General features: G+C 34.5%; 1 protein-coding gene across 3 annotated transcripts; it reads left to right on the top strand.

Annotated features, from left to right (window-relative positions):
- The first annotated feature begins 3,008 nt into the window (after positions 1-3,008).
- LOC123196715 (DNA mismatch repair protein MSH2) lies at positions 3,009-12,256 on the top strand. 3 transcript variants are annotated; one of them, XM_044610807.1, is made up of 13 exons: positions 3,009-3,280; positions 3,398-3,447; positions 3,771-3,803; positions 4,807-5,880; positions 6,348-6,902; positions 6,972-7,082; positions 7,189-7,278; positions 7,379-7,450; positions 7,732-7,842; positions 8,840-8,966; positions 9,514-9,716; positions 11,217-11,369; positions 11,685-12,256. In XM_044610807.1, the coding sequence occupies exons 1-13, from the start codon at positions 3,229-3,231 to the stop codon at positions 11,883-11,885; spliced, it is 2,832 nt and encodes a 943-aa protein (XP_044466742.1). In that variant the 5' UTR covers positions 3,009-3,228; the 3' UTR covers positions 11,886-12,256. The 3 variants fall into 3 exon arrangements, with proteins under 3 accessions (XP_044466742.1, XP_044466743.1, XP_044466744.1); XM_044610808.1 differs by lacking the exon at positions 3,771-3,803; XM_044610809.1 differs by lacking the exons at positions 3,009-3,280; positions 3,398-3,447; positions 3,771-3,803 and adding an exon at positions 3,864-4,674.
- The last annotated feature ends 1,469 nt before the right edge of the window (positions 12,257-13,725 follow it).

Here is a 13,725-nt window from a genome sequence, read left to right as displayed (position 1 = left end):
TTGGTTAATTAAGACTGATGTCTTCATGTCCGAATGTCTTAACCTTGTGTTTGGGCAGTGGGAAAGTACGGGAGGGCGAGGTTTTCATTTTTGTTATTAATGATGACCCAGTAAACGGATGAGTCTGGGTTAACTGACAGTTAATGATTGATTAAGTAATTTTATTTTTTTATCTATTCAAATGTCAAATTAATATATAGGTGTTTTTTTGTGCGCTCACGTATATATGAACCAAGATCTTCATTAAGTGGTCACAAAAACACCTAATCATAGACCGCACAAATTTTAATTATTGATCTCCTCCTAATATTTATCTCCTCATTTCTACTTGCTCTTAACATTGATTTTGTCATTTTCATCTCTATTATACAATAATCTTTATTTTGGTTATTCCTCTTATCATCAATCTTGTCATTTCAAATTTTATTTTTCAAATCTATTTTTACATTTCTTTATATTAGTGTTGTCATTTCTAATGATTTCTCATTTGTATGGTTAATTCATTCTCATATCTGATTCGATGATTAATGTACAAATCAATATAACCTTTTTAAGTAAATTATAATTCAAATTGGTTTGAAAGATCACTTGAATTGTTACGGTCTTTAGGTCTCAATTAGATCAGTTGAATAGATGAATATTACCTTGATTTTAAAACCATGGAAGGATAGAAAAGGACAAGAGGGAATTAATGAAGAAACCAAGTAACTAATGAGAAATTTAAGCGCACACATATTACAAGTATATTTTAAATACAAAGGAGAATAGAATTAACTTGTGTTTTTCTCTTGAAGTAGCTTGAAAGATCTAATATAAAATCCCTCGACTACTGTTTTTATGCATCAGTTTCCTAGCTCTCTCACACCTAAATCTAATTAATTAACATGGGATAGCTATTTTCTTTCTCACATTCCTTTTCTGCTTTGCATCTGCAGAAAGAAAGGTGGAAATATGAATCTGTCTCGCCATATTTTCCTTCCTTTCATGTCAAATATTCATATTTATCACATGAACGTGGAGAACTGAAGAGGTGAAGTATTGTATCAGACAAAATCTAACTTTGAATTGCAAAAGGGTGAGCAGGGTTGGAGAAAAAGCTTGACCAAAATATAGAGGAGGCTTGAAGGTAGAGGCAGCAGCAACACCCTTTGGCTGAGAATGAATATTGATGAGACTGAAACTTTGGGTTCAGACTAAAACCACTTTCTATTGTAGGCTTTTGGTGATGCAGAATGCTCAAACTCTTCGTTTGGATCCATGTGTGATCTAGGGAAACTCCATTTCAATACGCAACACAGTCTCTTAGATTCGTCATGTCATCTGGGAAATGTATGATTTATATACCAAGAGGTGGATTCAAACAGTAATCATCAGCACAATAGATTCTGCTGCTGAAAGTTGTAAAATTCGTAATTCGTTGTGAGTGGTGTACGTGTTGATATATACATGTACAAAGATCAAAGAAGCTTTTCTCCCCTCCCTAGTAAAAGTATCCCTTCACTTGGGTCTAGGAAAAGTTATGATTAAGCGTGCAAAAAGAGTGAAACAGACAGTTCTTTTTTGACTGCATAATAAATTAAAGAGCCAAAATCCAATCCAGACCCAGGAATTACTGCGGTGACTGGGTTCTATATTTAGTACACCCTACCTGATCCCCCTCCTTGGAATTGGCACCCGTTACTTTCTACGTCTATATTTCCCAAACGAACAGAAACGTGTTGGATTGTTGAAACTAGAGACAAACATCAAGGCATATTCCTGCGATGATACCATTTGTTCTATTGTTACTACCAGAACCCAAACTCAATTTGACTACTCTTTAGAGTAATTCAAGAGTGTAATTTTGATGTAGTGTGAGTAAGATTTAAACTTGAACCTTCTTGTGACTTTTTGAAAATTTCACAGTTAGAGTTAATCAAACTATTTATTGGATGAAAGTGTTAAGACAAAATTATGATTTTAGTCTTATAACAAAATATTTTGTAAACCTAGTTAAAATGTGATCAAGCTAGGGCAAAATGATGTTAGGGATAATTCTATTATTCAACTTTAAGAATCTATTTGATAAAACAAAGGGGTATCAATGAAATATTATTCAAATCTCAATTGTATACTTATCAAAGTGTGAAAATCATCCCCTTGTAAAGACCTTAAGGGAGCGATTGGTTTAAGAAATGTTTTGTTATGAAAGTTAAAGGATTTCTTTAAAGATAAATTATCTTGAAGATTATTGGGTACAAATCATTATTATATTTGATAAAACTTGATAAAATTAGATAGATATAAATAATTATTGTATTTGATTAGACATAATAAAATAATAGTAGTATATTATTTTACTTAAATACTTTTAGATATAATTATTCTAAAAATATTTGTTATATTAATTGAAAATGAGGTTATTTTTGTGCTAAAAAAATTAATAAATAAGGATATAGTTATAATAAAATCAAGATTACCGTGATAATATTTTAATACCAAGGTAGATGTGATAATCAGATTATCCCTTATATTATTTGTCATATCACCATTGATAATAGAAGATTATAATAATATTTTATTACTTATAAATCAAATAAAATAATATAAATAATAAAATATAGATTACTAGAATAATCTTTAATCCCTCATAACCAAATGCCCCTGAAGGGTAATATATAATATTATCTCTTTTTTTATTTAATACTATAATTTTACTAGAGATGAATTTAAGCTAAACTGGTTCATGTTCGATTTGAACAAATTAAAATAAAAGTTGAATCAAATTTAACTCATTCATCTCTCTAACAATACTATTTATTTTATTAATAACATTTTTAAAAAAGCAAACAATCCTATATGGACTTTATACACTAGCAATGGACTTAAATTCAACTTAATATTATTGAGTGGAGCCAAATCAAATCAGGCCCAGGCTCTATAAGCCTCGATCCACCCCTCGTTCTTTCGGGCTGAAAATCAAAATGATGCTCACACATCAGAGTCGGTCCCAAACCAAAACCAGCTGGACCAAATCCTCATGAATCTAAAACCTTTCTACTTGCGGAGCGTGTAATTCCACGCGCCCCCAACAAAAACCCGCGCCTCACTCTTTCCCGCCATCACTAAACCATCCACTTACATGTATATAAATTAACATAATAAGAAGCCCACTTCAGTTTTGCACTCACGAAGAATCATAATTCGTTCTTCCAAGAACCCAAGAACAAAACCCTTTTCTGCAATCAAATGGATGACAACATTATTGAAGATCAGAACAAGCTTCCTGAACTCAAATTAGGTAACCAAACTTAGTCTCATGTTTCTGTCATCTGGGTTTTTAACGTTTTGTTTTGTTACTCTTTTTAACTATATTGTGAAATGAAATGTTTGCTTATTTGAACGTTGTTGTTGTTAGATGCAAAACAAGCTCGGGGATTTCTTTCATTTTACAGAACCCTACCAAGTGTAAGCCCGCTTCTCCTTTTTGTCATGTGGTTTTGTCTTTATTTTAACTGAAACTGTAAATTTTTCTCTTAGAAGCACTAATAGTATGTTTGGTTTATGAGAAAAGTAATTGAAGTGAAGAAAGAAGACAAAAAGCTCTGGGGTTTTGTGGGTTTTTTCTCTATTATTTGTTGTGTGTTTGTGTGTGATAAATGAAGTTTTTGTTAACCAGGTATGTTTGATGGGGGCTTAATGTGGGACCTAGAATCAAGTAATTAAGTAATAGCGTGAGATTAGAATCAAATTGTGCTTGGAATTTCTAACTTTCTCTCTTTGTGTTGCAGGATCCTAGGGCTGTTCGGTTCTTCGATCGTCGGGTAGTTAATGCTTGGTTGTTAATGATTGTTATTGTGCTGCTTTCATATTGATAGTGATACTTATTTCTCTGTTGCAAAGTAGTTATTGTCTCAAATCGTTAAGAATTATGATTTGGCACAACCTAAACAGCTTTTGGTTTTGTCTTCAAGTTTTTAATTGTACTCTTTTGAAAAGCACTGAATCTATCTTCTCAGAAATCCTTATAAGAAATTTTTATGTTGATGACTTGTTTCTAGGAAATTTAGTAGAATGTAATGCTGTGTGTTGTTTTTAACAATTTGTCCATTTGAAGAAATGTTTCCCTTCTTGCCAGTATTGCTTGTTAAAACCCTTTTTTCCCTCAGCCAGTATTAAAAACAATTTCTTTAAGGACCAAACGTCCTAAATGTTGTGGAATGGATCAAAGTTGCATTTTTCTTATGTGAGATGTATGCCATGCCTTTTTAATCTCTCTTGAAGAAATTTGGTTGGATTATTTGGTCGTTTATGTCATGTTTAGCCTTAGTTTATCATATTTCTCTTTTTCATCTGACATATCTTTATTCATTTCAATTTTTTTCTCCCTTCTCATACCTATGATGTTCTGACACTTAGAGTTCTTATGGTTTTGCGAACTAACATATTATCAATTCACTCTACCTTTTTCCCTTACTCTCTCTCTTGTTGTATGTTATAACATGCTAACTTGAAAACAGACTTGCCTGTTACCTTCCTTATGGATGCGCCTTTTGTTTCCTATAAAAGATGCTACTTCTACTTGTTGTTTGATTTGAAGGATCTATTACTGTTAATAAAATTATGTTCAACCCTGAAGACGAACACAATATATATTTCCTTCTTGTGACTTACCATGGCTACAGTTGCTCCCTGGTTGGTGGAATTTATATCATGTGGTTTATAATTATTCCTCTTCCTTTGATGGAGTTATATTTTAATTTTATGTTTTGTACTTCCATGCATTATTTAGTTATCATGCTTAAGTAGTTTATTGTAATAATGCAGGACTACTACACTGCTCATGGTGAAAATGCAACTTTTGTTGCAAAGACATACTACCGTACTACTACTGCTATGCGGCAATTGGGCAGTGGATCTGATGCTCTTTCAAGTGTAAGTGTTAGTAAGAACATGTTTGAAACAATTGCTCGTGATCTTCTCCTGGAAAGAACAGATCACACTCTTGAGCTCTATGAAGGTAGTGGCTCAAATTGGAAACTAGTGAAGAGTGGGACTCCAGGGAATCTAGGAAGTTTTGAAGATGTTCTGTTTTCCAACAATGAGATGCTGGATACCCCTGTTGTTGTTGCACTGTGTCCAAACTTCCGTGAAAATGGATGCACTGTTGGGTTGGGTTATATTGATTTAACTAAGAGAGTACTTGGATTGGCTGAATTTCTTGATGATAGCCACTTTACAAATGTGGAATCATCTTTGGTTGCTCTTGGTTGCAAGGAGTGCCTTTTGCCTATAGAGTCTGGAAAGTCTAGTGAGCGTAGGCCTCTGCTTGATGCTTTGTCCAGATGTGGTGTGATGTTAACTGAGAGAAAGAAAAGTGAGTTTAAAACAAGGGATTTAGTGCAGGATCTTGGTAGACTTGTTAAAGGTTCCATTGAACCTGTTCGAGATTTGATATCTGGTTTTGAATTTGCTCCTGGTTCTTTAGGGGCATTACTGTCTTATGCTGAGTTACTTGCAGATGAGAGTAATTATGGAAGTTATTCAATTCGAAGGTACAACCTGGACAGCTACATGAGGTTGGATTCTGCTGCCATGAGGGCACTAAATGTCATGGAAAGCAAAACTGATGCAAACAAGAATTTCAGTTTGTTTGGTCTCCTGAATAGAACCTGTACTGCTGGGATGGGAAAACGACTACTTCATATGTGGTTAAAGCAGCCTTTGTTAGATGTGAATGAAATAAATGTCAGGCTGGACCTGGTACAAGCATTTGTTGAAGATGCTGCACTTCGCCAAGATCTGAGGCAGCATCTGAAAGGAATCTCTGATATAGAACGACTGATGCATAACCTTGGGAGGAGAAGAGCTGGTCTGCAGCATTTAGTAAAACTTTATCAAGTAGGTGTGTTAGTTTTTTCATGTTATCTACTTTATAGAGTGTACTGGTGGCCATGTGTATTAGTATGACTGACTTAGAGTTTGGAATTTTTCAACTCAAAAATAGTTTTATATTGCTAGACAAAAAGCCAGAGGTCTTCTCCACTGGACTGACTAAAAATTATATCTCAGTCTTCTCCAGTCTATTTATTGATTTAGTTTTTCATCAGTCGGGTAAGGATGATTACTTGGACTCTTGTAGTTTAATTGCTACCCATTTTAAGAGAGTAGTAGAATTGGGAGTTGCAAATATCTTTTTTATGTTTTCTTTCTGTGTGCTTCATTATGTTTAAAATTTTACAATATGCTATATTATTATTATTTTGCAAATGTTTACAATTCATGATTGAATTGCACATCCACATATGTATCTTTCCTTTGAACAGTAGGTACATGTGTTTAGAATTGATCTCATCTTTTTGATGCAGTCAAGCATCCGACTTCCGTACATCAGAAGTGCCCTGCAACAGTATGATGGACAGTTTTCATCATTGATCAAGGAAAGGTATTTAGATCCACTGGATGTTTTAACTGATGATGATCATTTGAATAAGTTCATTGGTCTGGTAGAAGCTTCCGTTGACCTTGATCAACTTGAAAATGGAGAGTACATGATCTCATCAAGTTATGATCCTGCTTTAGCAGCACTAAAAGATGAGCAGGAATCTCTGGATCGCCAAATACACAGTTTGCATACACAAACAGCTTTTGACCTTGATTTGCCTCTTGATAAGGCCTTAAAGTTAGATAAAGGGACACAGTTTGGACATGTCTTCAGAATTACGAAGAAGGAAGAACCAAAAATAAGGAAAAAGCTCAGCACTCAATTTATTGTCCTTGAAACACGGAAAGATGGAGTGAAATTCACTAATACAAAGCTTAAAAAATTAGGGGACCAGTACCAAAAAGTTCTTGAGGAATACAAGAATTGTCAAAAAGAGCTTGTTAACAGAGTTGTTCAAACTGCAGCAACTTTCTCTGAGGTATTCATTCATTGTAACTTATTGTTTCTGGTGGTTCTTGTTCTGACTGAATAGAGTTTGATTCTGCAGGTATTTGAGTCTTTGGCTGGTTTGCTTTCTGAATTGGATGTCTTGCTCAGTTTTGCTGATTTAGCTTCTAGTTGTCCAACACCATACACAAGACCAGACATCAGTCCACCTGTAAATATATGCTAACTATTTGTTGCTTTTTGTTTTTATTGCCTCGATTTCTTTTTTCTCTTATTTAGATGCACTGCTTCTGTACTTCACATATTTGTTTCAACAGGATGTGGGAGATATTATATTAGAAGGGAGTAGACACCCTTGTGTAGAAGCTCAAGACTGGGTGAATTTTATACCAAATGATTGTAAACTTGTGAGTATTCTTATGATCCAACTGAGAAAAATGTTTTTTTTTTCTAGACTTCATAAATTAGTGTGACTCACCATTTCCTCTTTGTTTTTTCATGTATCAGATCAGAGGAAAGAGTTGGTTTCAGATCATCACTGGACCTAACATGGGTGGAAAGTCCACATTTATTCGGCAGGTGCACTATTTATGATTCAATTTACTTGGATCTTTACTGCTATCAGTGTAATTAATTACTTCCCAACAAGAGACTTTAAAGTTGCTTGGTATTTTGCTGCTGTGTAATGGATGAACACCAATAGAGAGTGTTTGCTGCTTATCTTGTGTGATGTTATTATTTCCAACCCGTAGTAGCAAATCAAAGACCAATAGCCATCTAAGTTTCTTCTTACATGCAATCCTATGAAATCTCATATTACTAGCTGAGAAATTCTGATGTCTATTTGGTTGCATTTACAGATTGGTGTAAATGTTTTGATGGCACAAATTGGTTCGTTTGTTCCTTGTGACAAAGCTAGCATTTCTGTACGTGATTGCATTTTTGCTCGTGTTGGTGCTAGTGACTGCCAAGTGAGTTCCGTTGGTTTTATTTTGAAGTTTCAACTTCCTAGATCTAGGTATAATAAGCTGAATCACAAAGGTTTTTGACTGTGTATTTATCAATCTTAATGTTTTTCTTCTAATAGTAAGAAGTCTTCCTTATCCTTCATGCCTTGGATTATGTATTCTTGCTTCAAACTCTGTGCTGGGTAGGGAATATTAATGTGGCAACAACTATATGGCTTGAGATGCTTTTACAATTTGTTTATGTTGATTATTTTTAGTGTTAGCTACAAAACCTTGGATTATGGTTAGCCAGTTCAGGTTGAGATATCTTTGCGGTGATATAGTTCTGTTCAAATGTCTCTTAATGGAGGTACTACTTTTTGGGGTTAAGTTGTTTCATTCCATGTTGTCCAACCTAAACCTAATGCAAGCTGCAGTCATAGGATAGAAATAGTATGTCTGATTTATCAACTTAATTAGTGTAATCTAGGCTTCATTTTTTTAACAAATTAGGTTAAGTCATGATTTGTTAACTTAGTGAATGGATCTGCAACTATTTTGGATGATGGACCTGCTTGTTTCAAGAGTTAGGAGCACTATTGTGATGAACCTATTCTGCAATGTACTGTTCATAGACAGTGCTAAGCAAAATACTGCCTAAATGATATAATAAACAGAATTTCAGACTACTTTTGGCCCACATCTTTCTGAGACCATGTGTGCATGCTTCTTATGTTGTTTGTAACCACCCCATCCAGAGAGAGGGCAATCAAGAATATCTAGATGATTGCATGGTTCTATGAGCATTACTGCCTGAATCTATTTTCCTATAACAGAATTTTAAGCACTAGTGTTCCATCTAGTTAATGGTTTACTTCGGTGCAGTGTATTTTATATAGATGCTTGACCATTCAGATCCTAAAATAGAGATTCATGCTAGTAGTCATGAAAAGAAGGATATTATTTTTTCTTTCCTTGTGATAAAGTTTAATCATCTATACTTTATTTTTCGGTTTTTCAGTTACGTGGAGTTTCTACCTTTATGCAAGAAATGCTTGAAACTGCATCAATATTGAAGGGGGCTACCAATAAGTCATTGATAATCATTGATGAGTTAGGCCGTGGGACATCAACTTATGATGGATTTGGTATGTTTCAGTTATGGCTTACTTTCTAATGGCTTTCAGTTTTCCCTCTCTCTCCATCTTCTGCGCACAACCATGGCCCATTTCCAAACCAAAAAGTTGAACTATTGGAACGGTGATGGATTGGAAAATAACTGACCAGATGATGGTTCATTGATGATGAGCTGAAGCCTGGAGAATCCTACTCTGGGCTGCAAATCATTTACACTTATATTTGGAAAAACAAAGACTGACATTGAAAAGTAAGTAAAAAAGATTTGTTAAATGTGAGAGATGTGGAATGAAACCCACCTGCAATAAATTAGTGTATGGCCAAATGACTGAAGCACTTCATTGTGCTTCAGTCAACTGGTGATGAAAGCATAGTCATGCTTGTATGTTAAAGATTTTGTTTTGAACATGCAATTGAAGTTTTTTAATGAACTGAATGTGTTTGTGTGTATTGCTTTAGATCTCTGAATATACTGATAGACCATAACAATGGGAGAGCTACAAGCCTTTCTCATAACTTCCATTATTTTATTTGCATCTTTTGTTTGCTCTGATTCAGGTTTAGCATGGGCTATATGCGAGCACCTGGTTGAAGTGATTGGAGCACCTACTTTGTTTGCAACCCACTTCCATGAATTGACTGCATTAACTGATGAAAATTCCAATCATGAACTCCATAAAAAGCAACTTGTCGGTGTGGCGAACTATCATGTTAGTGCACATATTGACTCATCAAGTCGCAAGTTGACTATGTTGTACAAGGTAGGTGCTCTCATCGGATAATCAAGTTAGGCCTTTTTGAGGATCATAAAGAATTTGGAGAATGCTTGCTATTTATCGCTTGTGATCTAGTTATAGGTTTGCTATTATTACTTTCCTGCACGTCTGTTAAAGTTTTTCTCTTTTTTGAATTCTTTATTTACACTTTAGAGTACAACTTAGTTGACTTTAATCTAGCTATAAAAAATTTTGACCTTTTTAAGAAGATATCAAACCCATCAACGGGGTGCAATCTAGCTTAAGTTGAAGCCTGCTGTTGTACAAAAATTCTGGTCTGTGATAGGAACCTGGATTTTCAGCACCTGAATCAAACACTAAACACATAGAATGACCTAAACAATACCCAAATCTGGAAATATCACTGCACTTCTGCATTCACATAGAACTCAACCAGTAAATTACACAATTCTCATGCAGTGAAGAAGAACAAACAGCAAGAGGAAATATCAGAAGGATAAACCGGCAATTTTGAGGAGCCAGGACCTTCCGATCAACCAAAAGCTGCCCAAACCTCGACAATTCTTTTTGTCTCTTTTTTACTCCTCTCTCTTTCACAACTGCCTATAATGGCCCTTTTCATAATGAACTTCACCCTTCCATACCTAATGGGTCCACATGGCATTCTTCCAAATCATTAATATCTTCCAAGATCTCTCCTTCAACCACGTTCCCCTCCTAACCCACTCCTCTAGCATTAGGGCCACATTGCCTACTCTACACCTTCAAAACTGATGTTCTAACAGTCTGGCACTCTGCTAAGTGTTGCATTAGCTATGAGGGGCCCAAGAAGTACTGGTTTTAGGCATGGTCAAAAGGTAGGCATTGAGTGCTTGCTTGAGGTATTGTAGTTGTTAAGATGAGGTCGGGGGCCTGCCTTCATTTATCTGGTACTGGAAATAGTAGATTCCAATTAGCAAGAAGTTTCTCTTATTTCTGTATCTGCAGCAAAATAGTGAAAATGATCAATAAGATACATATCTAATATTGGTCATGAGCCATAGTCCACAAGGTTTTCAATCATCTTAAGGGACAAAGAAATAAACTTCAGTCTTCTTTCTTTTAGGAGCTATGTGGCATGATAAAAAATAATGGAATATGTCATCACAGATATTCTTCAATTCACTTCACAGAGGTTCGTATTATATAGCATGTCTTCAACCATTATTACACTTTGCATGCAGGGCATGCTTTAATTTCTCTTTCAGCTAAGACGCATTTTAAGCTAGGATTGTGATAATATATTTCTTAAGATGAGTGACCAAGTATTTGTTTGATTTCATAACAGAGGAACTTCATATCTTGTGGACGTGTAGAAATATTATAGATCTGCATTGATGAACTAGGAACCTTTACACATTTGAACAAATTGGCAGACTAGCACTTGTTCACCCATTAAGATGCGCAATAATTTTGTTTAAATTTTTTCCTTTGCTAATTCAACATTGGTTCACATACTTTTCCATCTGTCCATACATTTTTCAGGTTGAACCAGGAGCTTGTGATCAAAGTTTCGGTATTCATGTTGCAGAATTTGCAAATTTTCCTGCAAGTGTCGTTGCCCTTGCTAGAGAAAAAGCTTCTGAATTGGAAGATTTCTCACCTTCTGAAGTAATTTCAAATGATTCAAAAGAAGAGGTGTGGTTAATAGTTATTGGACTCTGCTTATAATGATACATATTTTACTTTGTTGCTTCTGTTTTATAAATCCAATCATCGCAGCTGTTGTTTATGGTAAATAGGCAGCAAATTGATGATTATTGGTAGTATCATTGTCATGATAATGCCATGGATTGATTGGTTTGAAATACAGCAAATTAAAATATCAAGCACACTGGACTTGTCTAATACAAGAAATATGTATTATCTCAGTAAAATGGGAAATGCAGAGTTTTTCTTTGTTTGGTTTCTTTGCCATCAAATGAACCTTGTGAGTCTTTTAATTACTTTCAGGTGGGATCCAAAAGAAAGAGAGTGGTCGATCCCAGTGACATGTCTAAAGGTGTTGCCTGGGCTCACAAGTTTCTAAAGAAATTTGCTGATTTGCCATTAGAGAAAATGGACTTTCAGCAGGCTCTGCAGCAAGTAAAAAAGATGAAAGATGACTTAGCGAAGGATGCGATTGACTGTAGCTGGCTCCAGCAATTCCTCTAGTTCTCCTTCAAACTTTAGCGTCCATAATATGTAAACCCCATCTCTGTAAATGCGACATGGTTGATGGATTTTTGTCGAGGTAACAAGTCAAACGCTCTGCTTCTCCATTTTTGTCAATACTACGAAGCAAAACAGAGGTGGCAGCCAGCGACTTCAGCAGGTATTAGCTTTCTTTTTCCCAGTTAAAATGTGATACAATTGAAGGCAGCGAAAATTTTGAGGTTGTTCTTTCTGTTTCCCTTCATCGGAGGAGAGAAAGGTGACCATGCAAGTAGCTCTTGTCCTAGCGTTGAGGAGAAAATGGTCGGAATGTGTATGATTGCTGGTTTTATCTTGAACGTTTACCTGAAGTGTTTTAACACAATTTCTCATCTCTTGCATCCTCTGGGTTTGTTGCATTTGCGTGGGAATACAAAATTAAATTATGTGAAATTATTTAAAATAATTCATTTTTAAAGTGTTGCATGAAAATTACTAACCACCTTAATTTTAAGCACAATGTAATATGTATATATATTTTATATACAATTTAGATATACAAATTATATGTTATTATATTTTTAATTTAAAATTATTTAATTATATAATAATATATTATTTATATATTTAAATTGTGCATTCAAAATATATATTTATTTTGTTTGTGAGCCCGATTTAAATATATTTCTGGTTGCGTGTGACCAAAATATTAAGTGGACAGCCAAAAAGGTCACTGTCATTGGTCTCCAGTTGTGATAGCATTTGTGTAACGGTAGGGGTATTTTAGTCTGTTAGTGTATTCTTAGGTAAATTAATAACGGTAGCTTAAACGGCATTAACGGTAGGAGTATTATATTAAATGTCCTAACTGAGGGACCAAGTTGATAACTGATTCATTCTGAAAAATACCTCACCAACCAAATAATCATTTAACCCATTTTTCATATTTTAGTGGACGAAAATACCCTGCAACTAAGTTGAAAACTTAGCTGCCAATTGGACCGATCTGATCAAGACCCAAGGGCAACCCCAATTTTGAATACAATATTGGTTGAGGTTGAACTAGAGATGTCAATGGGCCGGGCCGGCTCCGACTCGGCCCATCGGGCTAATGGGCCGTGTCGGGCCTAAGGTCCAAACAGTAACTGATCTTCGGGCCGGGTCGGCCCATTAAAATATAAAGGCCCAAGGCCCGGCTTATATAATAACGGGCCTTAATCAGGCCGGGTTGGGCTTTAATCGGGCCGGCCCGGCCCATTTAATCAATTTTTTTAAAAAAAAAATTTAATTAACATTTTTTAACATAAATTTTTTTTAATTATTAAAACCGATAACAGTATCCCGAATATTTTATTTATAACCCCTCACTTGTGAAGGAGGAATACCGTAGTTATATGATGAAAAATATTATAAATTGATAACATAGTATAAATAAATTAATTTATATACGGTATAAATTACAAAACATAAATAAAATATATCTACTATATAATATTTATCTATTCATCTTTTATATTTAAATATCTGAATTCTTCAAAAATAAATAATTATTGTTTACAAATTTAGATATTTTTTGAAAGAGAGTTAATGAAATTGAAAATATAATGAAATAATTGAAATTGAGTGATTAAAAGATTTATAAATAAAAGTGAAAATAAAAGGAAATAAAATAGATTTATTTAAAAAAAAATTTTGTAGAGGCTCCTGCCTGGCAGAAGCAGACCAAGGCGGCAAGGCAGCAGAAGCCAAGATTTGCTTCTGCTGCCTAAGAATATATATATATATATATATATATATATATATATATATATATATATATATATATATATATATAAACAGTATGGGCCAGGCTTTATCATGC

The sequence above is a fragment of the Mangifera indica genome, chromosome 14 (assembly GCF_011075055.1).
Source record: "Mangifera indica cultivar Alphonso chromosome 14, CATAS_Mindica_2.1, whole genome shotgun sequence".
Classification (NCBI taxonomy): Eukaryota; Viridiplantae; Streptophyta; class Magnoliopsida; order Sapindales; family Anacardiaceae; genus Mangifera; species Mangifera indica.
This window is presented reverse-complemented; position numbering and strand designations above follow the sequence as displayed.